Source organism: Felis catus, chromosome X (genome assembly GCF_018350175.1).
Source record: "Felis catus isolate Fca126 chromosome X, F.catus_Fca126_mat1.0, whole genome shotgun sequence".
Taxonomy (NCBI): Eukaryota; Metazoa; Chordata; class Mammalia; order Carnivora; family Felidae; genus Felis; species Felis catus.
The window spans coordinates 71,353,250-71,379,193 of NC_058386.1; the positions used below are offsets into that span (position 1 = coordinate 71,353,250).

At 37.8% G+C, this 25,944-nt stretch overlaps 1 protein-coding gene across 3 annotated transcripts in view; it reads right to left on the bottom strand.

The window, feature by feature from the left end:
- The window catches only part of CHM (CHM Rab escort protein), a 265,730-nt gene that overhangs the window by 155,258 nt on the left and 84,528 nt on the right, over positions 1–25,944 (bottom strand). For 2 of the 3 annotated variants that reach the window (XM_045051291.1, XM_004000686.5), the window contains exons 5-8: positions 20,841–21,228; positions 14,751–14,867; positions 14,120–14,240; positions 12,720–12,945 (exon numbers count right to left, since the gene is read on the bottom strand). In XM_045051291.1, coding sequence (XP_044907226.1) covers positions 12,720–12,945; positions 14,120–14,240; positions 14,751–14,867; positions 20,841–21,228 — 852 coding nt within the window. Of the gene's footprint in view, positions 1–11,768; positions 11,802–12,719; positions 12,946–14,119; positions 14,241–14,750; positions 14,868–20,840; positions 21,229–25,944 lie in introns of all 3 variants that reach the window. The other variant, XM_019824049.2, reaches the window with a different exon arrangement.

Genomic DNA, 25,944 nt, shown 5'->3' on the forward strand with positions numbered 1-25,944 from the left:
CTACCTATTTAAATTGATAAAAAACTCAAAGAGCATTTATTCATGAAAGTGAACTCTAATAGTTAAAATGTTATTCACTTAGAATGCAAGGATAGGACTTGCAAATGTCTTTGAATCCTCACATAAATATGCATGCCAGTCATAATAGTAGCCTTGATGAGAACCCACTGTAATTGGCTGAGAAATTCTTAAGGGGCTTATATTAAACCAGAATATAGAATCGTGGTTAGAAATCACAGAACAGGTGACACTTCATTCTAGTAACCGGGTGATAAAAAGTGCGGGCTATGATGTATAGATGGTAGCAATGTTACTACTTTAGGATATAAACAAAACAATATTTATATGAAATTATAAAGTGTGTGTAGAGAATCAAATATAAAATTAAGTTAATACACCTAGGCTAAGTAAATGCATTTTTATTACAATTCATACATATATATGTGTATGTGTATTAGTGTGTATATATTTTATATATACTTTTACATAGGAAGACCTCAGAGTTACTTTAATTAACAAAGAATCACCCAGAAGTTTAATATGCTACTTCAAACATAGGAGTTTTTGTTTTGTTTTTAATCAATTATCTATCTACACATATATACATTTAATTACATAATCTCCTGAAAGAATCACTTCAAATTGGAGGGTGAGGTATACTTTTTATAATAAACATTAAATCTGAACTGTACACAGAATTCTGAGATAGGCTCTGCAGAGGATAAAAAGATATGGAAGACTGGCAACAATTCACTCTGAAAGAGGTTGCAATCATTTTATGGCAAAAATGTCTTCTTTGCTTTTAGGATTCAACACATATAGGTCTCATTATGAGGTTTATAACAGTACAAGACAATCAAAACTTTTCAATGTCTTTTTCTTTAAAAACAACAAATGGGGGGCATCTGGGTGGCTCAGTCGGTTAAGCATCCGACTTCGGCTCAGGTCATGATCTAGCGGTCTATGAGTTAGAGCCCCGCATTGGGCTCTGTGCTGACAGCTCAGAGCCTGGAGCCTGTTTCAGATTCTGTGTCTCCCTCTCTCTCTGACCCTCCCCTGTTCATGCTGTCTCTGTCTCAAAAATAAGTAAACGTTAAAAAACAATAACAACAACAACAACAAATAGAGGAGCTGGGTGGCTCAGTCAGTTAAGCATCTGACTTCAGCTTAGGTCATGATCTCAGGGTTCATGTGTTCAAGCCCTGCATCAAGCTCTGCGCTGACAGGGAGAGCCTGCTTGGGATTCTCTCTTTCTCTCTGCTCCTCCCACTCTCTCAAAATAAATAAACTTCAAATTAAAAACAAAAAACAAACAAAAATTACAAATAAACAAACACCAGATACTAGTTACAAGATATGATCTGAGTTAGGAAAGGAAATATAGGGATTTAGTGGAAAAATAGGAATGAGGCTAAATATTTCATTTTCAAAAAAGGCTAGTAAGTAAACAAGTGAGCTTCTACTCACTGCCCAGTGATCTGTTCCTTCTGTCTGTATTCCTTACCTAAAGCTCTGTAGGAGTGAGTAGTTAGTAGCAACACAAGAGAAAACAGTGTGACTTCTTCTGAATCAGGCAATGCCACAGGAAGAGGAAAAGAACGATTAATAAAACCATACGGGCACCTGGGTGCCTCCAGTTCAGCAGTCAGTTCAGCATCGGTCCTACTCTTGGTTTTGGCTCAGGTCAAGATCTCACAATTCTTGAGATTGAGCCCCGCATGGGGCTCTGTGCTGGTGGGCTTGGGAATCCTCACTCCTTCTCTCTGTTCGTCCCCAACAATGCTCTCTCTCAAAATAAATAAAGTTAAAAAAAAAAAAAAAAAACATAGAACCTCCCTCTTCCTTTTTAATTTAAATTGATAGGAGGACCTCTGGTCCTGTGGGAAATGACACTCCATATTCATGTCTACATTGGCAAGTAATTGGAGGAGGAAGAGCTCTTCTGGAAACATAGAGACCTATCATATTCAGAAGTAAATTACTTTCAAATTTGTAACATTCTCACCTCCATTTGTCAACCACATGGTTAAGAAACATGGATATCTACTTCCAGCAATATACTGGACTGCACACCTTGAAGGGGTCTCTTGTTTCTAACCAAAAATGACTTTTTGTATTAAACTAATTTTTACTTCATTGCTGAGATTGAAGGCAATAAGCAAAATGTCTGCAAGAAACTCCCTAACCCCAAACCCAAACACACACACACACACACACACACACACACACACACACACACACACAGTAAAAACCCTGAGCTGAATTCAAAGTTTTAAGAAAAAAACACTGCTATTTAAAAACAAAAGCCTTCATTCTAGCCATAACTAACTTTCTTCCCAAGAAACATGAACCACATTTTTAAAAAGTCATGTCACTAAGAGATGTATTTTCTTTTTTTTTTTTAAGTTTTTATTTACATTACAGTTAGTTAACACACAGTGTAATTAAATTTTCAGGTGTACAAGAGTGATTCAACACTTTCATATAATACCCAGTGTTCATTCACAAGTTCACTCCTTAATCACCATCACCTATATAACCCATTTTCCCAGCCACTTCCCATCTAGTAACTATCAGTTTGTTCTAAGAAATGCCTTTTTAATAAAGCTTTACCTTTATGTTAAAAAAAAAAAGTCTTCTTGCTTGTATTCATCAGTGTGGGAGCTGTATCTGGGGCTCCTTTATCAAGCAACTTCTCCCTGAAAGAGCTGAAATGGTCCCAAATTTTATTGCCTTCTGGCTGAAGTGAACACAAATAATCCTTGAAGAAAAGCATCCTTAATCTGGGTCCCCAGATTTCCAAAGATTAAAACTAACCAAATATAAACTATCAAAGATAAGCATGGCACAAGAAACTAAACTAATAACATGAATCAACAGAAACAATACATGGCAGAATGTCAAATATATGAAAAAAATGAACAAGCAAGAGAGAATATCAATCGATGACAAGAAAGATTTGAGTACAGGAGGAGCAGAGCTTCTATAAATGAAAAATTAAATGAGGTAAAAAAAAAATGCAAGGGTTAAACTACAGATTTTACAGAAGTACAGACAATTACTAAACTGGAAAAGAGATCTCAATAAAGCACCCAGAATATAGCCAGAATAACAAGGAGATATAAAGTATGAAATAGAGACTAAGAAGTAGGGATGAGAGAATGCTAAATTCTAAAACATTTCTATTTAGGATTCCAAAAAGATGAGAAGAGAGACAATGAAGGAAAATGTTATTTGCTAAGATATGGGCTGATAATTTTCCAAAATGATACATGACAATTCACAGAGGAAATACATTGCAGTTGTTTGAACCATATGGAATCATAGGCCAAAAAGGTTTAATATTGTTAATTATATATGGTTCAACCCATACCAAGCTATATAAATACAAAGAAATTAACATCTAAATTCACTGTAGAGAAAATGCAGAACACCAAAAGCAGACACTCTTAAAAACAACTTAAGAGAAAAGAAGTATCATTTATAAAGAAATGACAATTAGGCTGACATCAACTTTTAAACAGCAAAAAGGAATCCAAATGACAATGGAATAGAATTTTAAAGTACTGAGAAAAAAGAAATGCCAACCTAGAAATGTTTACCTCACAAATCTTCACTCAAGACAAAAAGGCAAAAAAATACTTATGTTCATATACACACAAACTAGGCATTTACTGCCAATAGATGTAAACTAGAGGAACTTTAGGTATTTCAGAAGGAAGGAATAGACTCCTATTAACAAGACTCATCCTGCGTGGTAAAAACCTGAGATTGCCATACAGGATGAAAAATATGTAATAATCTGCCATTTATAGTCCCAAATATAGACTTAGGTTGAAAAACAGAGATGAAGAAAGACATAACAGGCATAGTAATAAACTGGAGTAACTATTTGCATATCAGGCAAAGTAGACTTTAAGTTAAAAAATGCATTATTATGGGTACAGAAAGCCAGAAAATCATGTGAAATATTAAATTCATCAGGAAGGCTCTCCCTGGTATCTCACCGCTGCGTCAGTGCAGTTAGGCATCAGCAAATTAATGAGAGGAGAGAGGAGGCCCCTGCTCTTGGGCACCCGCAGGAACTTACTCCAGCTCCAGACACACCGTACACTTTCATCTAACGGAAGATAAGCTGTGAAATCGGATTTCTGAACCACAAGACACTTGTGTAAAAACTGCATTCCATGCCAGACCTGAAATGTTCCAAAGCTCACTTCGTATTTTCTTTTAGAAATTATTTTCGCGAGGAGAGAGGGAAGATGGCAGCGTAGGAGGAAGATGGGCTCACCGCACGTCCTGCTGATCACTTAGATTCCACCTACACCTGCCGAAATAACCCAGAAAACCGCCAGAGGATTAGCAGAACGGAGTCTCCGGAGCCAAGCGCAGACGAGAGGCCCATGGAAGAGGGTAGGAAGGACGACGAGGTGGTGCGCGCTCCACGGACTGGCGGGAGGGAGCCTGGGCGGAGGGGCAGCTCGCAGGCCAAGCAGAGCCCCTGAGTGTGGCTGCCAAAAGCGGAGGGGCCTGACGGACTGTGTTCCCACAGCAAGCGCGACTTAGCGTCTGGGAGGTCATAAGTTAACAGCTCTGCTCGGAAAGTGGGAAGGCTGGAGGACAAAGGGAGGGAGAGCTGCTAAACCCCAGAAGACAGAGCTCAGTTTGGTGGGGAACAAAGGCGCTTGCCAGCGACATCTCCCCCGCCCATCCCCCAGCCAAAATCCTAAAGGGAACCAGTTCCTGCCAGGGAACTTGCTCACTCCGCGCAAACACCCAACTCTGTGCTTCTGCGGAGCCAAACCTCCGGCAGTGTATCTGTCTCCCTCCCACTGCCACACGGCCCCTCTGAAGTGGATCAGCTAAGGAGAAGCCAGCTAAGCCTGCCCCTCCTGCCCCCCCCGTGCACCTTGCCTACCCACTCCAGCTAATAGCCACATCCCCAGCACCACAAGCCTGGCAGTGTGCAAGTAGCCCAGACGGGCCACACCACACCACAGTGAATCCCGCCCCTAGGAGAGGGGAAGAGAAGGCACACACCAGTCTGACTGTGGCCCCAGCAGTGGGCTGGGGGCAGACATCACGTCGGACTGCGGCCCCACCCACCAACTCCAGTTATACACCACAGCACAGGGGAAGTGCCCTGCAGGTCCTCACCACTCCAGGGACTATCCAAAATGACCAAGCGGAAGAATTCCCCTCAGAAGAACCTCCAGGAAATAACAACAGCTAATGAACTGATCAAAAAGGATTTAAATAATATAACAGAATGTGAATTTAGAATAATAGTCATAAAATTAATCGCTGGGCTTGAAAACAGTATACAGGACAGCAGAGAATCTCTTGCTACAGAGATCAAGGGACTAAGGAACAGTCACCAGGAGCTGAAAAACTCTTTTAAACGAAATGCAAAACAAAATGGAAACCACCACGGCTCGGCTTGAAGAGGCAGAGGAGAGAATAGATGAACTAGAAGATAAAGTTATGGAAAAAGAGGGAGCTGAGAGAAAGAGAGATGAAAATTCCAGGAGTATGAGGGGAAAATTAGAGAACTAAGTGATACACTAAAAAGAAATAATATACGCATAATTGGTATCCCAGAGGAGGAAGAGAGAGGGAAAGGTGCTGAAGGGGTACTTGAAGAAATTATAGCTGAGAACTTCCCCGAACTGGGGAAGGAAAAAGGCATTGAAATCCAAGAGGCACAGAGAACTCCCTTCAGACATAACTTGAATCGTTCTTCTGCACGACATATCATAGTGAAACTGGCAAAATACAAGGATAAAGAGAAAATTCTGAAAGCAGCAAGGGGTAAACGTGCCCTCACATATAAAGGGAGACCTATAAGACTTGTGACTGATCTCTCTTTTGAAACTTGGCAGGCCAGAAAGAATTGGCACGAGATCTTCAGGGTGCCAAACAGAAAAAATATGCAGCCGAGAATCCTTTATCCAGCAAGTCTGTCATTTAGAATAGAAGGAGAGATAAAGGTCTTCCCAAACAAACAAAAACTGAAGGAATTTGTCACCACTAAACCAGCCCTACAAGAGATCCTAAGGGGGACCCTGTGAGACAAAGTCCCAGAGACATCAATACAAGCATAAAACATACAAACATCACAATGACTCTAAACCCGTATCTTTCTATAATAACATTGAATGTAAATGGATTAAATGCGCCAACCAAAAGACATAGGGTATCAGAATGGATAAAAAAACAAGACCCATCTATTTGCTGTCTACAAGACACTCATTTTAGACCTGAGGACACCTTTAGATTGAGAGTAAGGGGATGGAGAACTATTTATCATGCTACTGGAAGCCAAAAGAAAGCTGGAGTAGCCATACTTATATCAGACAAACTAGACTTCAAATTAAAGGCTGTAAGAAGAGATGAAGAAGGGCATTATATAATAATTACAGGGTCTATCCATCAGGAAGAGCTAACAATTATAAATGTCTATTCGCCGAATACCGGAGCCCCCAAATATATAAAACAATTACTCATAAACATAAGCAAACTTATGGATAAGAATGTGGTAATTGCAGGGGATTTTAACACCCCACTTACAGAAATGGATAGATCATCTAGACACACGGTCAACAAAGAAACAAGGGCCCTGAATGAGACATTGGATCAGATGGACTTGACAGATTTATTTGGAACTCTGCATCCCAAAGCAACAGAATATACTTTCTTCTCGAGTGCACATGGAACATTCTCCAAGATAGATCATATACTGGGTCACCAAACAGCCCTTCATAAGTTTACAAGAATTGAAATTATACCATGCATACTTTCAGACCACAATGCTATGAAGCTTGAAATCAACCACAGGAAAAAGTCTGGAAAACCTCCAAAAGCATGGAGGTTAAAGAACACCCTACTAGGGGCGCCTGGGTGGCGCAGTCGGTTAAGCGTCCGACTTCAGCCAGGTCACGATCTCACAGTCCGTGAGTTCGAGCCCCGCGTCAGGCTCTGGGCTTATGGCTCAGAGTCTGGAGCCTGTTTCCGATTCTGTGTCTCCCTCTCTCTCTGCCCCTCCCCCATTCATGCTCTGTCTCTCTCTGTTCCAAAAATAAATAAACGTTGAAAAAAAAAAAAAAAAACACTGTACTAACGAATGAGTAGGTCAACCAGACAATTAGAGAAGAAATTAAAAAATATATGGAAACAAACGAAAATGAAAATACAACAATCCAAACGCTTTGGGATGCAGCGAAGGCAGTCCTGAGAGGAAAAAACATTGCAATCCAGGCCTATCTCAAGAAACAAGAAAAATCCCAAATACAAAATCTAACAGCAAACCTAAAGGAACTAGAAGCAGAACAGCAAAGGCAGCCTAAACCCAGCAGAAGAAGAGAAATAATAAAGATCAGAGCAGAAATAAACATATAGCATCTAAAAAAACTGTAGAGCAGATCAACGAAACCAAGAGTTGGTTTTTTGAAAAAATTAACAAAATTGACAAACCTCTAGCCAGGCTTCTCAAAAAGAAAAGGGAGATGACCCAAATAGATAAAATCATGAATGAAAATGGAATTATTACAACCAATCCCTCAGAGATACAAACAATTATCAGGGAATACTAGGAAAAATTATATGCCAACAAATTGGACAACCTGGAAGAAATGGACAAATTCCTGAACACCCACACTCTTCCAAAACTCAATCAGGAGGAAATAGAAAGCTTGAACAGACCCATAACCAGCGAAGAAATGGAATCGACTATCAAAAATCTCCCAACAAATAAGAGTCCAGGACCAGATGGCTTCCCAGGGGAGTTCTACCAGACGATTAAAGCAGAGATAATACCTATCCTTCTCAAGCTATTGCAAGAAATAGAAGGGGAAGGAAAACTTCCAGACTCATTCTATGAAGCCAGTATTACTTTGATTCCTAAACCAGACAGAGACCCAGTAAAAAAAGAGAATTACAGGCCAATATCCCTGATGAATATGGATGCAAAAATTTTCAATAAGATACTAGCAAATCGAATTCAACGGCAATAAAAGAATTATTCGCCATGACCAAGTGGGATTCACTCCTGGGATGCAGGACTAGTTCAACATTCGCAAATCAATCAACGTGATACATCACATTAACAAAAAAAAAGAGAAGAACCACATGATTCTGTCAATGGATGCAGAAAAGGCCTTTGACAAAATCCAGCACCCTTTCTTAATAAAAACCCTTGAGAAAGTCGGGATAGAAGGAACATACTTAAAGATCATCAAAGCCATTTATGAAAAGCCCACAGCTAACATCATCCTCAACGGGGAAAAACTGAGAGCTTTTTCCCTGAGATCAGGAACACGACAGGGATGCCCACTCTCACCGCTGTTGTTTAACATAGTGCTGGAAGTGCTAGCATCAGCAATCAGACAACAAAAGGAAATCAAAGGCATCAAAATTGGCAAAGATGAAGTCAAGCTTTCGCTTTTTGCAGATGACATGATATTATACATGGAAAATCCGATAGACTCCACCAAAAGTCTGCTAGAACTGATACAGGAATTCAGCAAAGTTGCAGGATACAAAATCAATGTACAGAAATCAGTTGCATTCTTATACACTAACAATGAAGCAACAGAAAGACAAATAAAGAAACTGATCCCTTTCACAATTGCACCAAGAAGCATAAAATACCAAGGAATAAAACTAACCAAAGATGTAAAAGATCTGTGTGCTGAAAACTATAGAAAACTTATGAAGGTAATTGAAGAAGATTTAAAGAAATGGAAAAACATTCCATGCTCATGGATTGGAAGAATAAATATTGTCAAAATGTCAATACTACCCAAAGCTATCTACACATTCAATGCAATCCCAATCAAAATTGCACCAGCATTCTTCTCGAAACTAGAACAAGCAATCCTAAAATTCATATGGAACCACAAAAGGCCCCGAATAGCCAAAGGAATTTTGAAGAAGAAGACCAAAGCAGGAGGCATCACACTCCCGGACTTTAGCCTCTGCTACAAAGCTGTCATCATCAAGACAGCATGGTATTGGCACAAAAACAGACACATAGACAAATGGAATAGAATAGAAACCCCAGAACTAGACCCACAAACGTATGGCCAACTCATCTTTGACAAAGCAGGAAAGAACGTCCAATGGAAAAAAGACAGTCTCTTTAACAAATGGTGCTGGGAGAACTGGACAGCAACATGCAGAAGGTTGAAAGTAGACCACTTTCTCACACCATTCACAAAAATAAACTCAAAATGGATAAAGGACCTGAATGTGAGACAGGAAACCATCAAAACCTTAGAGGAGAAAGCAGGAAAAGACCTCTCTGACCTCAGCCGTAGCAATCTCTTACTCGACACATCCCCAAAGGCAAGGGAATTAAAAGCAAAAGTGAATTACTGGGACCTTATGAAGATAAAGAGCTTCTGCACAGCAAAGGAAACAACCAACAAAACGAAAAGGCACCCAACGGAATGGGAAAAGATATTCGCAAATGACATATCGGACAAAGGGCTAGTATCCAAAATCTATAAAGAGCTCACCAAACTCCACACCTGAAAAACAAATAACCCAGTGAAGAAACGGGCAGAAAACATGAATAGACACTTCTCTAAAGGAGACATCCGGATGGCCAACAGGCACATGAAAAGATGCTCAACGTCGCTCCTTATCAGGGAAATACAAATCAAAACTACACTCAGATATGACCTCACGCCAGTCAGAGTGGCCAAAATGAACAAATCAGGAGACTATAGATGCTGGAGAGGATGTGGAGAAATGGGAACCCTCTTGCACTGTTGGTGGGAATGCAAATTGGTGCAGCCACTCTGGAAAGCAGTGTGGAGGTTCCTCAGAAAATTAAAAATAGACCTACCCTATGACCCCGCAATAGCACTGCTAGGAATTTATCCAAGGGATACAGGAGTACTGATGCATAGGGCCACTTGTACCCCAATGTTCATAGCAGCACTCTCAACAATAGCCAAATTATGGAAAGAGCCTAAATGTCCATCAACTGATGAATGGATAAAGAAATTGTGGTTTATATACACAATGGAATACTACGTGGCAATGAGAAAAAATGAAATATGGCCTTTTGTCACAACGTGGATGGAACTGGAGAGTGTGATGCTAAGTGAAATAAGCCATACAGAGAAAGACAGATACCCTATGGTTTCACTCTTATGTGGATCCTGAGAAACTTAACGGGAACCCATGGGGGAGGGGAAGGAAAAAAAAAAAAGAGGTTAGAGTGGGAGAGAGTCAAAGCATAAGAGACTGTTAAAAACTGAGAACAAACTGAGGGTTGATGGGGGGTGGGAGGGAGGGGAGGGTGAGTGATAGTTATTGAGGAGGGCAGCTTTTGGGATGAGCACTGGGTGTTGTATGGAAACCAATTTGACAATAAATTTCATATATTAAAAAAAATTAAATTAAATTAAAATAAATAAATAAATAAATTCATCAGGAAGATTAAAGTTATAATTTTTTATGATTTTAATAAATTGCCTCAAAATAAATATAAGGTAAAAGCTGATAGAATTATAGGGAGAAACTGACAAATCACACATCATATTGGGAGATTTCAAAACACTTTATTACTGGTAGACCAAAGGAAAAAAAAACCTCAATAAAATTTGAAAATTACAACTCAAAGTCTGACTTACTAAACTCTAAGACCAGTAATTAGAGAACCCTGAGCCCTAGAACTAAACACATTCTTCTTGAGCACAAATGGAAAAATTATAAAAACTGATGACATACTAAATATAAAGTTTAAAGTATTAATACCATAAAAACATATTTTCTAGACACAACTTAATTTTCTACAATAAAATTAGATGGTTAGAGAAAAAGGATCCACCTAATCGGCTATTTTAAAACCTCTCCTAACAACTTATGTGTAAATGAAGAAATCATAATAGAAATTAAGGTACTTAGGACTAAAAAATAATGAAAATAATACATAATAACTGTGAACAGCCAAAACAATAGTTAGAATTTTATCACTTTAAATGTTTATATTAGAAAATAAGGAATAAAAATGTTTAACTCATGGGTTTCAGCCTAAGAACTGGGAAGGCAGAAAAGAGGAGGGATGAGCTGAACAAAATCCAAAGAAAACAAAATAAAGGAGATAATAAAGAATGGAAACTAATGAACTAGGAACCCAAAGCTGTAACAGAAAGAATCAAAAATCCCAAAAGTTGATTCTCTGGAAACATACTAGAGAAAATGTGAAACTTGCTCAAAGTTACATGGCTAATAAATGGAGGAGCCAGAACTTAAATCCAGGTAGTCTGTCTCCACAGCCCAGGTTTTATTTTTTTTTTTTAATTTTTTTAAATGTTTATTTATTTCTGAGACAGAGAGAGACAGAGTATGAGTGGGGGAGGGGCAGAGAGAGACACACACAGAATCAGAAGCAGGCTCAAGGCTCTCAGCTGTCAGCACAGAGCCCGACATGGGGCTCCAACTCACAAACCGTTGAGATCATGACCTGAGCCGAGGTCGGTCACTCAACCGACTGAGCCACCCAGGCGCCCCTCCACAGTCCAGGTTTTAAACTACATGCTTCACTACCCTAAAAGTGCTAAGTATAAAAAAGATTGTTATGTTTGACTACATTAATCTCAATGACCTCCATGCAACACATATAACTAAGAAAAGATTAGTATTCAGAATAAAAACTCCTACAAATCAATCAGAAAAACACAGTAACCAAATAGACAAAAGGGCAAAACATATGAACATGCATTTCCCCCAAAGAGAAAACATGAATATCCAATAACCTTATGAGGAGACGTTCCACCTCATTAAGTGATCTGGGAAATGCAAAATAAAGGTATAATGAGAAGATATTTTATGTGAGTTAGATTGACAAAAACTTAAAAATCTAATAACAAATGTTGGCAAAATGTAAAGCTATGGGAATTCTTATATACTGCTGGGGGAAATAAATTGATACAATACTCTGGAGAAAAAGCTGGGTACTATCTTGTATGAACATTCCTATATCCCATGACTTAGGAATTCCACTCCTAGATATGCGTGCTAGAGAAATTCTTGAGCATGTATATCCTGAAACACACACAAGGATGTTAATAAAAGCAAAAACAAAAACTGGAAACATCCTGTATCCATCAAAAGAAAAACAGAAAAATAAATTATGAAATATTCACAACGGAATACTACATAGCAATGAAAATAACTATAATTATACACAACAAAAATGATGCTTTGAAACATAATATTGAGTGAAATAAGGTATTTACAGTAGAATTCTATTTTATGAAGTTCAAAAACAGGCAAACTGAATATATCGTTTAGACAGGTAGGTAGACCAATATATGGATTTATAAAAGAATAAAACAACAAGTATGTTTGCATATACTAAATATTGAATAAATGTCATTTTTGTTTTTAAATTTCCATCTGTGGGGCGCCTGGGTGGCTCACAGTAGGTTAAGCGTCTGACTCTTGATTTTGGCTCACATCATGACCTCACGGTTCATGAGATAGAGCCCTGCATCAGGCTCTGTGCTGACAATGCAGAGCCTGCTTGGGATTTTCTCTCTCTCTCTCTCTCTCTCTCTCTCTCTCTCTCTGTCCCTCCCTTCTGGTATGTGCTCACTAGCTTGCACTCTCTCTCAAAAATAAATACGCTTTAAAAATAAATAAATCTTCATCTGTTATTGAAGTATTAACTTAAAAAGAAACAAGAGAACCAATGCCAGTCTTACCTGCAGAAACACTGAGGAAGTTCTCCTTGACCATATAAAGGAAATAAAAATGGAGTGTTGCCATACCGCCCAAGACAGTGAAGAAAGTTTTTGGCAGCTTTGAGACCATCTATGGTATTGCTGGCTGTCTCTGATGTCATTGCAATTGAATGCAGGAGAAAGTACTGGAGGTTGGGGGTTAATTTTTGAGTTTTTAAATACTCAGAAAATGTAATCTCCTCATAGGCTATGAAAAGATGAAAATTTATAAGTTAAAATCAGAACAAAACTTCAATTTAAAACGACTGCACAAAAGAGATCAAGCCTGTTTAAGACACTTGGCAAAGGACCCAGGTGGTAATATTACATTTTGAACAGAGATCACAGATTTTAGGCCCAGGGCAGGGGGACAGGCTAGAAACAATCTCTCTATCCTGACTGGAATGACAACACAATATTTAAGCTTTAAATGGCGAATCTTTGTTTAGTATTTTACAGATTTAAAACTAGAAAAACATTCAATCATTCATTAACCATCAAAATAGGGTTCCATAGTTGGCAATGTTACTTTATTATCATTAAAACTGCAGAATAATGTCAATAATTATACTTTGAAATATTAAATATGACAAATGATACATATGACAAATGATATTGGCCAATTTTTTGGTGAAAACAATGAGAGTTGTACTTGATTTTTTGAAAGGTGTATTTTTTACTAAAACTAAGAACAATGAACTATGACTAAAAAGTAATGAAGCTAATTTCTGTGTGGCTAATGGAATCAGTTTTAATGTCTTATACCTCAAAAGATATGAGACCCCTAAAAACTACTCACTTAAAGCAAGAACAGAAAAAAAAATGTAATTAATTGGACTGTTAATGGTAGGAAACACAATTCCATGACAAAAGAAAAAAAAAATTATAAAATTTTACTGATATGGTTCACACTCCCCATACCATCTAGCCTCTTTTTCTTAATCAGTCAAAATGAATAATTCAATATACCAAGCAAAAGTAATCCTGGGAAAATGAAAAAATACACATTTCTTAACTGATAAAAAAATAATGGAACAATTAAAAGAGAATATCCTGTATGAAGAACCAGTTGACAGCAGTATTTAATTAGCAAGAATAAAAATTAACACCCAGCACAGCATTTCCACAATGATTAAAATGTTCTATGGCTATTGAGCACTTCAAATATGGCCAGTCCAACTGAGGAACTGAATTTTAAATTTTATTTAATTTTAATTAATTTCAATTTAAATAGCTACATGTTGGTAATGGCTAACCTAGTGGATAGTGGAGAATAAGAATGTACTTTAAAAGAGTAATGAGTGGCTCACTATATCAGAGCAAGCATATTAAAATAAGAAAGTTCAAATAATTAGAGAACACAATTTAATGGAAAATAATACCTTTATATTCATCAGGATGTTTTTCATACTCCATACAAAATGTAAGAAACTTCATTAGCATTCGCTTTTCTACCATAGTAAGTTGTTTGCTATTAAAGACATCTGCTCTAGAACAAGGAACCTAAAAAACATGATTTTAAGTTAGGAAACTGCTTCCTAGTGATAGAAGTATTCCAAATTACATTTTTTTCCCTTTAACTATAACAAGATCATTATTACCATTCTAGTCAGGCTGTTTCACGTTACTTTCCATCAGTTCTACCGACATCTCTGTTGACCTCAGAGCTAATTAACTTGTGAGCTCTCTTACTTAGTTCTGCCAAGTTCCTCCTTATGCCATTACAAAGCCAATGGCATGTCACCTCTACCTGGGAACAAAGGACAGCTCAAATCTAGCAATAATGCCTGAAATTAACATTTTCTTAACAGAAACATCAGGCTGCAGAATAACTTATGAAAAAATTAACACAAGAAGTTTTAATTGAGTAATTTCTTACTATTTACATTTACCATGCAGGATTGGAATTTGCTACTTTGCCAGGAAAATAATAATCTTATTTGTTTATCCTTCCAAAACAAACCATAATAACTTAAGCTCATACCCAATTACAATACTTGATCAGCAAAGTACCTGTTCCACTCTTCCTTCTCGAAATGCAAGAATCCTGGTAATATTTTTGAACTCTGCATATCGACTTACATTAGATTTGATTAAAAGATCAATTAGTAATCCTCGAGAATACAGCAGCTGTACAAAGAAAATATTTTACAGTATGAAATAAAAGGTAAAATTGTGGAAAAATTGATAAACACTAAATAGAAATACGTAATTTTGTTATATTTTAAAATATTGTTAAAAAGCATTATACTTATTAATATTGGAGTACAGAACACAAATTACAACAGGTTTACAATTGGTTGATTATCTAAAATTCAAAATCCCCAAAAACTCTGGATTATCTGAAATTCAAAACCCAAAAAACTCTGGAAAACAATGTTTTTCATAACTAGTTTGGCAACAAAATGACCCAAACTGATATAAGGCTCTTCTCTATTTGCCCCACTTACTGTGAATATTCATATATTTGACTGCAAAAATATTGATAGGTTTAATTATAAAGTGCCTCCTCAGACCCTAAGAATGTCACATCATATATAGCATATCAACATATGTACTGTATTACTTTCTAAAATAATTTTTTTAATCTAAATAACAGAACATACCATGCCCAAGGGTTTTAAATAAGGGACTGTATCCTTACATAAGGCCAGGTGGTTATTAAAAAGAAACCAGGAGGCCTCCTGGTGGCTCCATTGGTTGAGCATTAGGGTTCATGAGTTGGAGCCCCATATCGGACTTGCTGCTGTTAGTACAGAGCCTGCTCAGATCCTCTGTCCCCCCTTTCTCTGCCCCTCCCCTGCTCACACCCTCTCTCTCAAAAATTATTAATAATAATAAATTTTAAAAATTAAAAGAAACCAGCTCCCTGGACCTCTTCATCGACCAAAAAGAAAAAGACTGGCTATGTATTGCCACCAAAAGAACTGAATTATAAGGTCCCCCTATAATCCTAGTAGTCTAGATTCATATGAGGTATGTCTTTTTCAAGAAGTGAGAATGATGGTTATTGCCAGCATGCACGTGAAGAATTGATTTAATCTTTCACATGTCTTATAACTAATATCAGAAAGACAAAAACAACTTCAACAGTATTATCTAGCATGTTATAAATTTAACTACATGGTTAATTGCAACAGATTTGGCTATGCCCTACACTGATATACCTTTAAGTGTCTATAATTCAATAAATGTTAAAAATGTAAATGTTACATCTGTAATGGGGGGGGGGGGACAATTAGCTTTACTACAAAAAAAAAAAAAAAAGGAATTTTGGAAATTAATCCAAACCATTAGTCTTGAGTATCCAAAAGGTCAGTAAAGACTATGTATAACAGTATCACTTAGTGAATTTTTATAAACTATTAGTCCAGCATTGTGCAGAACAAAAGTGACATTGCTTTTTTTTTTTTTAAGTAATCCAATTACTCTGAGTAAATACACCATGTTATTTCACTACCTTCAGCCTAATATCCTACACAGCTGATATAGCCCAAGTTTTTAGGAATATATTGCCAAGTCTTAATTCTGTAATTATAATAAAAAAAACCAGGTAATTCAAATACCTAATTTGTTTAAAAACAAATACTTGAAATTCAATGATCCCTCAGTAGTCATAATATTTCAGAAATATTAATACATCAAACAAAAGATGTATTTTCACTTAATAAGATCCAATGAAGCTTAAGATTTAATGCCGGGTTTAAAATAATGCATTTACGATTACACTGAAGAGTGAAAACACGTTTTAATTAGTAGTAACAAGTAAGTATGGTATTTAAACCTAAGCCTCTTTTTCACCACTCTTTAAGTGATCTAAAAGAAATTAGTGATGAGAGGTCAAAGAATACCAAGTATCCATCAATCGAAGAATGGATATGGGGTGCCTGGGTGGCTCAGTTGGTTGAGCAACCGACTTCGGCTCAGGTCCTATCTCGCGGTTTGTGAGTTTGAGCCCTGCGTTGGGCTCTGTGCTGACAGCTCAGAGCCTGGAGCCTCCTTCAGATTCTGTGTCTCCCCTCTCTCTGCCCCTCCCCTGCTCATGCTCTGTGTTTCTCTCTCTCTGGATAATAAACGTTAAAAAAAAAAAAACTTAAAAAAATAGAAGAATTGATAAAGATGTGGTATACATACACACACACATATAAACAATATACATGTATGTATGTATGTATGTATGTATGTACGTATGTATATATACTTATACACAATGGAATATTACTCAGCCATAAATGAAATCTTGCCATTTGCAACAGCATGGATGGACCTAGAGGGTAGTATACTAAGTGAAATAAGTCAGAGAAAGACAAATACCATATAATTTCAATCCTGTGTACTCTAAAAAACACAACAAATGAAGAACCAAAAAACAGACTCTAAACTACAAAGAACAAACTGGTAGTTGCCAGAAGGGAGGGAGGTGGGTGGAGTTGGGTGAAATAAAGGGAATTAAGAGGTACAAACTTCCAGTTATAAAATAAACAACTCATGGAGATGAGAAGTACAGCACAGGGAATATAGTCAATAATATTATAATAATGTGGTATGGTGACAGATGGTGAGTAATCATGGTGACCAATGAGGAAATGTATAGAATTATTCAATCAATATGTTCTACACCTGAAACTAATACAGCATTGTATGTTATACTTCAATAAAAATAAATAAAAAAGAATAATTCAATTTGATTAAACTATGGAGAATGAGATTTAATAATTAATCATTTTTTGCTTCACTTGGCATGTGGTTCCATAATTATTAAGGGTACAGAGTTTCTTAGAAATGAGTTTTAATTGTAAGAACTTCAACTTTGATTTCTCCCTATTAGTCTAAACCGTATAATACTATAAAGTATTTTATTAAATAACCTCCCCTAAGCTATAAGACTACTCTTTAACTTTTTCTTTAATGTTTATTTATTTTTGAGAGAGACAGAGTGCGGGCCAGGGAGAGAAGGAGACACAAAATCTAAAGCAGGCTCCAGGCTCTGAGCTGTTGCAGGGCTCAAACTCGCAGACTGTGAGATCATGAGCTGAGCCGAAGTCGCATGCTTAACCTACTGAACCACCCAGGCACCCTTATAAGACTACTTTTTAAAAGGCTATATATGTGGGTGTGTTTTGTAAACTGTAAAGCACTACAGTTACGTGTCAGTTTTACCACCATGACCTTGAGATAAAAACATGCAGAAATGTCGGGTAGTTTGGAGACATCAAACTGGAAAGAAGTAGGGCTTGAAACAGATATTTGGCAGGGCACCTGGGTGGCTCAGTCAATTAAGTATCGGACTCTTGATTTCAGTTCAGGTCATGATTTTGCGGTTCATGGGGTCTAGCCCCATTTCAGACTCTGCATTGACAGCATGGAGCCTGCTTAGGATTCTCTCTCCCGCTCTCTCTCTGCCCCTCCCCTGCTTGTGCATGCTCTTGCAGTCGCTTGCTCTCTCTCTCCCTCAAAATAAATAAATTTATAAAAATAGGTGTTTGGCAATCCTAAATTTAGATGCAATAACTGAAATTTGAATAGAATTTCCAAAGAGAAACTGATTGTCCCAATATCATGGAATACACTGCTTTCCTACCACACAGCAGGTACTCAATAAATGTTAATTAAATAACTAACATTAAAAAATAATAATAAACCTCTTATATTGCTATGGTTAAACGTTCTTTTTAATTTTTTAACATTTATTTAGTTTTGAGAGACAGAGGAAGACAGCGCATGAGTAGAGGGGCAGAGAGAGAAGGAGACACAGAATCCGAAACAGGCTCCAGGCCCTGAGCTGCCAACACAGAGCCCGACGTGGGGCCCAAACACACAAACTGTGAGATGATGACCTGAGCTGAAGTCGGATGCTCACTCAACTGAGCCACCCAGGCTCCCCATGATGGTTAAACATTCTTTAGTCACTTCTACTTTTGTAAAATGAGTTTATTATTTTTTAAATATATAATACCATGGAAACTATGCAGGGCAAAGTACAACTGCCTTGATTCCTCTAGACACATCGGTGTTTAATTTACCCTAAAAGAACGTTTATTTATTTTTGGGACAGAGAGAGACAGAGCATGAACGGGCAAGGGGCAGAGAGAGAGGGAGACACAGAATCGGAAACAGGCTCCAGGCTCTGAGCCATCAGCCCAGAGCCCGACGCGGGGCTGGAACTCACGGACCACGAGATCGTGACCTGGCTAAAGTCGGACGCTTAACCGACTGTGCCACCCAGGCGCCCCAAAGAACCACTGTTATGAACCATTCAGAGTCATGAAAATACCCAGAAATCTCCTTTAAAGTCTCCTCAAATGTCTCAGCATCTAATCAAATAATCTCTGCCTCTACTACAATCAACATTCACTTTCTTTTATACAAGTGAATAATTTCCTACACTAATTCCAAAAATTGATACAGCACCATCTTCTACCATTTTCCTTTGTAATACTTATACTCTATTTCAGCTACCATAAGGGTTAGACTATTATAAACTAGCATTGGTTCTTAACCAATACTTATATCATCATTTATGTTAGGCATTCCAAATCCTAAGTAACTAATTAAAAATGAAATTCTCAGAACAAAGCCCATTTGTTACATGACTACTTCAGGTTTTTGTTGTTGTTTTTGGTTTGGTAAAACTTATTTTCTAATCATGAAAACAGGAAGACTATTAACAAAATATGATTAAACTGCTACTTAGAAATCAATGCCAAGGTAACATGGAAAAAAATTCTAGATTTCAAAGTGTGGCAGGATCATCGTAGCTGGAGAAGGTGGAATAGATGGTCCAGAAATATGAATTCAGACCAGGACAGACCAGGACAATTCAGACCAGGACAGAATCAGACACAGAGAGCTATGTGATAGAAAGAAGCAAAGAGTAATAAAAATATATTCATAATTTTAGGCATCAGGTTCAAATAGAGCAGCAGTATGGGGCACCTGGGTGGCTCAGTGGGTTAAGCGTCCGACTTCGGCTCAGGTCATGTTCCCGCGGTTCATGAATTGAAGCCCTGAGTCGGGCTCTGGGCTGACAGCTCAGAGGCTGGAGCCTGCTTCAGATTCTGTGTCTCCCTCTCTTTTTGCCCCTCCCCCACTCCTGCTTTGCCTCTTTCTGTCTCTCAAAAATAAATAAAAACATTTTTTTAAAAAGTTAAAAAAAAGAGCAGTAATATGAGTACTGGGATTGTATCAGCAAAATGTGGGGAATATGCAATTGATTAGTCTCTCTATTCTGTAACTTGAAACTTTAAGAGAGCACATTAAATTGAAAAACCTAGTCTGAGACAACTCTAATGTTACCTACTACCCTCCCATACTTCTTTTTAATTTCTTATTGCTTACTCCCAATTTCTGGGATTTGGTCTGTTTCTTTCTACTTTCTCCAAGCCCTATATCTAACTTTTAAAGACCATTATCCTTTATCTTACCAGTTTTCTATTCTTTTTGCACTTATATTAACCTTGCTTCCTATAAACCCAATACAACATTATACCCTCCAAAGACTCAGGTACCTCCTCTGAAGTCACAATGGCCTAACATTAGAGTTAAGGATTGAAACATAACCAGATATTGCATTCTTCCCACCCTCCCTGTCCCCCACAATTAAATTATCCTCCAAAGCCCTCATATCTAAATAGATGATTTTCAAAAATGCATTGGTTTATTTAGAATGTTTATCATCACTGTTAAAATAGTTGTTGTTAACAGTTGTTAATAGTTGTTAAAATAGTTACTATATAGACGAGCTGAAAACAAGTTCATTTAATAAACTGACTATAAATAACATGAATTTTTAATTAGGTTTGTTAGAATTTTTCTCTTGACAGAATTCATAGTGTCTATGCAGAAGAATATTAGAGTGGACTCTGCTCCAGTATAAAAGTATCATTGTGATATAGTACTGAGCATTTTTTAATGCATTTTAACCATATTTAAAGAATATTTTAACTGAATTATTAATTTCTGGATACTATCTCTTTATAAAATATATGTTTTACACTTCAGAAAATAAAATTATGAAAATTGGGAATATGGTCCCAGATGCTATTTTCAATCAACTAAAAATTAGTATTGTTTTATTATAAGATGATGAAAACTGGTACTTACCTTTGATACTAAATCGATATTAAATCTCCTGCCTTCTTTAATAATTTGTGAGTAAGTAATCCTATTTTTCCTTGGTTGCAGTGTGGTGTCTTCTGTTGTAAGCACATTTTCACTTGTTTCTTCTTCTGAAGCTGACTTCACACAAGTTTTATCATCACAACGCTTTTCTTCTTCCCCTGTTGCTTCAACATCATTTATTTCTAGGGAACTCTCTAGATCACTGTTTGGAGTTTGTTCTGTGGGCATTTGACAACTCACAGTGCTGGACGACTCATCTTCCGAAGGCAGATAGGCAGAATGTTCCCCTTCTGTGGGGTTCACAGATGTCACAGAAGCATGATTTTTCTGCAGTGCACCAGTTTCTTCAACATCTTCATGCAAATCCTGACTAATGAGAAATTATAACAATACACTTTTGCTAACTGTACCGACTCCATTTTTATATTATTTTAATGGCAATTTTTTATTTCTTTGCCCCATTTATATTATATAATATTATTCTATTATCAAGTTTAGTATACATTTTGCCTATGTAAACCACACACTAAACACTCATCTGTTAAGGTACCAATACAACATGAAATATAATTGATACTTGAAAAATAGACATAAAGATTTCAGAGTTTAACAGGGCATGTCTCATGTACACTTTTGAGAATTTAAGGCAGACAGGGCAATTATATTTTAGAAACAAATCAAAAGTGCTTATGAGCACAGGCTTCAGAATAAACAGCACAAGGTTCAAACCCTGACCCTGTGATTAGATAACTCTGTGAATTCAGAAAAGTTATTTATCTTCTCTGACCTTAATTATCCATCTATAATATGGATGTTAGATATGATTGTTTTGAAGATTAATAAATTAATCATCATGGTATCACAAGCAAAAAGCCTGTCACAGTAATAAGATTAATAATAAGATTATTATTTGTTTAATGTTTATTTATTTTAGAGAGAGAGAGAGCAAGCATGAGAGGGGCAGAGAGAGAGGGAGACAAAGAATCTGAAGCAGGCTCCAGGCTCTGAGCTGTCAGCACAGAGCCTGATGCGGGGTTCGAACCCATGAACCATGAGATCATGACGTGAGCCAAAGTCGGACACTTAACCAACTGAGCCACCCAGGCACCCCCAAAGATTATTATTTTTATTATTGATGGTGTGACAGAGCTAGAAAAAGTCTGTCATAAAGTTTAAGTTGGTTTATCACAATGTGATATCTAAGAGGATCTTTCTGTATTCTTTCCTGCTATATTTTTTGTATTAGTGTCTATTACTCTAGTGGAAGTCCCACTTTCAAAGTTACACTACTACTAACATTCTAAATCCATATTGCCTTCACTGATAAAACTGGCTCCTGTTCAGTCCATCTACACCATGCATTTCACCTAGAGGGTTTACCTGCCACAGAACCTATACTTCATTGAGTTCCCTGCTACTCAACAATATATAATAGGTCTTGGGAAGTAAACATCTGCTAACCAATTGCTCAAGAACATATATCAGCTCTTCCTTATATGATCTCTAAACCCTACCCCATAAAATCTTCTTCCTGCCTCTAACCCAAATCACCCTCTTTATACACAATTTTCTGGTCTCATCTTTTCTGCTTTGACATACCATCTCTAACTCTTAATCTATCAAGTCTAATCTCCATGTTTTGGCTCATATTTTTTGTTTCTCCTGGGCTATTCATCTTACTCCCCATAACATGATAATTCTCCCATTCTCAAAAATAATCACATATTTTAACAATCTGTTATAAAAAATTTAAATATTTCCAAAAAATCTTCCTTAAACCAACCATATATATCATTCTAATTACTCCATGCCCCCACAATACATACAATGCAGTTTACCTTGCATTTATTTATCAGTTCTTTTTACCAGTCCTTTGGTTGTCCAGTATATGCTTTACCTTCTGAAGTAGACTTTAACTCCCCTGAGGGAAAACCCTAATATGTCTTCTTATGTGTCCCTCACAACACCTACTGACTGCTCTATAGACGTGCTATCTAATAAATGCTTGATGAATAAATGGTTTCTCATTGCCTATACACACACACACACACACACACACACACTTAAATATGAAACTAACTGAATTTGTCGAAAATAAAAGATATGAGGCCAGGAAAAGCAATAAATTATAACTCAAAAGTCTAAGTACACTTAATAAAATGTCTTATTAAAATTAATACAATACACACTATACTAAAAAAGGTACAATGAAAGAACATTAACTTAAATATTAAGAAATAAAATGTTGAGGAGAAGAGCTAATATGGCAGCATAGTAGGACCCCAGGCTGATCTTATCAAACACAACTAGATAACTATCAAATCATTCTGAATACCCAAGAAATCAACCTGAGGACTGACACAACTAGAAGGGGAGAAGAGGCCACATAGAGGAAGGTAGGAAGTACAGAGCCATGGTTTGGGGAGTAAAAGATCTCTGGTGCTATGGTGTGTGATGTGCGGGGGGGGAGGGGGGCAGGGAGGAAGCCCTGGTCTCAGAAAAAGGCAAAGAGAGATAGGAGCATACAGGGGAACACACGAGGAGAACACTTCCCTAAAGCCACTGGCTGGGGCCTTAAATGTCTACTGTTAGGCTGGGATAGAGCCCTTAGAGAGTACTGCCCTACTCCTGGAGAGAAGGCAGGCAAACAAACCCAGTGGTGGTGGGGCAGATGGCATGGAAACAGACATTTGAAGAACTGAGACATATAGGGGAGAGATTATTCGCTCTGCTTGGAAAACATCCCTGAGATCTGAGACGTAGCATTCACAGAGACACCTCTCCAGGGACAAAGGAACCTGCCTTGTCATTTCCCTCCCCAACTCCACAGCATAAAAGTCTCGCCACCTGTCTAGGGCACCTCTGCCCCACACTGTTTGCCTAAGCAGCTTGCTCCAAGTCCCATACCCCTTGGCTCCAGCACTACTACCCTTCTCTCCCTCAGTCCCAGTGCAATGGGACCCTTCCCAAGAAGACCAGCATAGGCCCCTACATACACCACTTCCCTAAAGACTGGAGTTTTTAAAGTCAGCAGGCTTGGCTGGGACAGACCCAGAAGGGCACTGTGTTGCTACTGGAGAGAAGACAGGCAAACAACCTGGGAGCAGGCAGCTTGAAAACAACTATCCAAAAGAATCCAATATGGCGGGGAAGTAGGCGGTCCCGAAGTTACATCATCCCTCAAACACAGCAGTGTTGAGGCCAGAGGACTTGGAATTCCAAGAGCCAGGGCTGCAGAGTGACAGGGATGTCTCCAGGGGCCCACAGGGACAACCTGGCAGGCCATAGGTGTGTGATTGCAAACTGGGAGAGATAAAACGGGTGGCATAGGCACGGAGGGGATGGATACCCTTCTGTGAAGAAACAAAAGTAAAAGAAAGAGGCTGTAGAAGTGTAGGATTGTATTTGGAAAACAAAAAAACCACATACTGCGAATCGGATAAAAAACGGAGAAAGATCCAATCTCTAACTGCGGGGCTTTCTCCGGACTGGGGCCAGCTCCCCTGTTCGACCACCTGGGAAGGAGGAGAGCCAGCCCCGGGCTCAGTAACTAGCTCAGAGACGCAGTCCAAATGGGAGAAAACAACCCCCTCCCTTGAGTGCTGTGGGAAGAAGGTATATAGCCTCTCCAAGGACAAAGATCCCTATACCTGCACCCGCCATCTAGAGACCTTTTATTGGCAGGGCGGAGCGGCACTTCCCTTGTACCAGGGAGAGCGGAGTGGGACTGTTTAAGATGTCAGGGTTTAAATCCCAGATGAGCACCAGGGAGGCAAAAGAAACTGTGGAGAAGGGGCGGGGAGAACAGCCTGCTGTTCTGAGAAGTTTCTCCCTGAGACCAGAAACATGACAGGGATGTCTACTTTCCCCACTGTTGCTTAACATAGTGTTGGAAGTCCTAGCGTCACAAATCAGACAACAAAATGAAATAAAAGGCATCCAAATTGGCAAATAATAAGTCAAACTTTCACTTTTTGCAGATGACATGATACTCTACATGGAAAACCCAACAGACTCCACCAAAAAGCTGCTAGAACTCATACATGAATTCAACAAAGTTGGAGGATACAAAAACAATGTAGAGACATCAATTGCATTTCTATATACCAATAATGAAACAACAGAAAGAGAAATCAAGAAATCAATCCCATTTACAATTGCACCAAGAACCATAAAATACCTAGGAATAAACCTAACCAAAGATGTAAAAGATGCATATGCTGAAAACTAAAGAAAACTTACGAAAGAAATTGAAGAAGACACAAAGAAATGGAAACACATTCCATGTTCATAGATTAGAAGAATAAATATTGTTAAAATGTCAATACTACCCAAAGCAATCTACACATTCAATGCAATCCCAATCAAAATTGCACCAGCATTCTTCTCACAGCTAGAACAAACAATCCTAAAATTTGTACAGAACCACAAAAGACCTTGAATAGCCAGGGTAATGTTGAAAAAGAAAACAAAAGCCAGAGGGATCACAATCCCAGACTTAGCATCTACTACAAAGCTGTAATCATCAAGACAGCATGGTATTGGCACAAAAACAGACACACAGACCAATGGAATAGAATAGAGAACCCAGAATTGGCACTACAAATGTATGGCCAACTAATTTTCGACAAACCAGGAAAGAGTATCCAATGCAAAAAAGATAAGTCTCTTTAGCATATGGTGCTGGGAGAACTGGACAGCAACATGCAGAAGAATGAAACTAGACATTTTCTTACACCATAAATAATAATAAAGTCAAAATGGATGAAAGACCTAAATGTGAGACAGGAAACTATCAAAACCCTAGAGGAGAAAACAGGCAACAACTTCTTTGACCTCAACCGCAGCCATTTCTTGCTCGACACATCTCCAAAGGCAAGGGAATCAAAAGTAAAAATGAACTATTGGGACCTCATCAAGATAAAAATCTTCTGCACTGCAAAGGAAAACAATCAACAAAACTAAAAAGCAACTGATGGAATGGGAAAAGATATTTGCAAATGACGTATTGGATAAAGGGTTAGCATCAAAAATCTATAAAGAACTTACCAAACTCAACACCTGAAAAACAAATAATGCAGTAAAG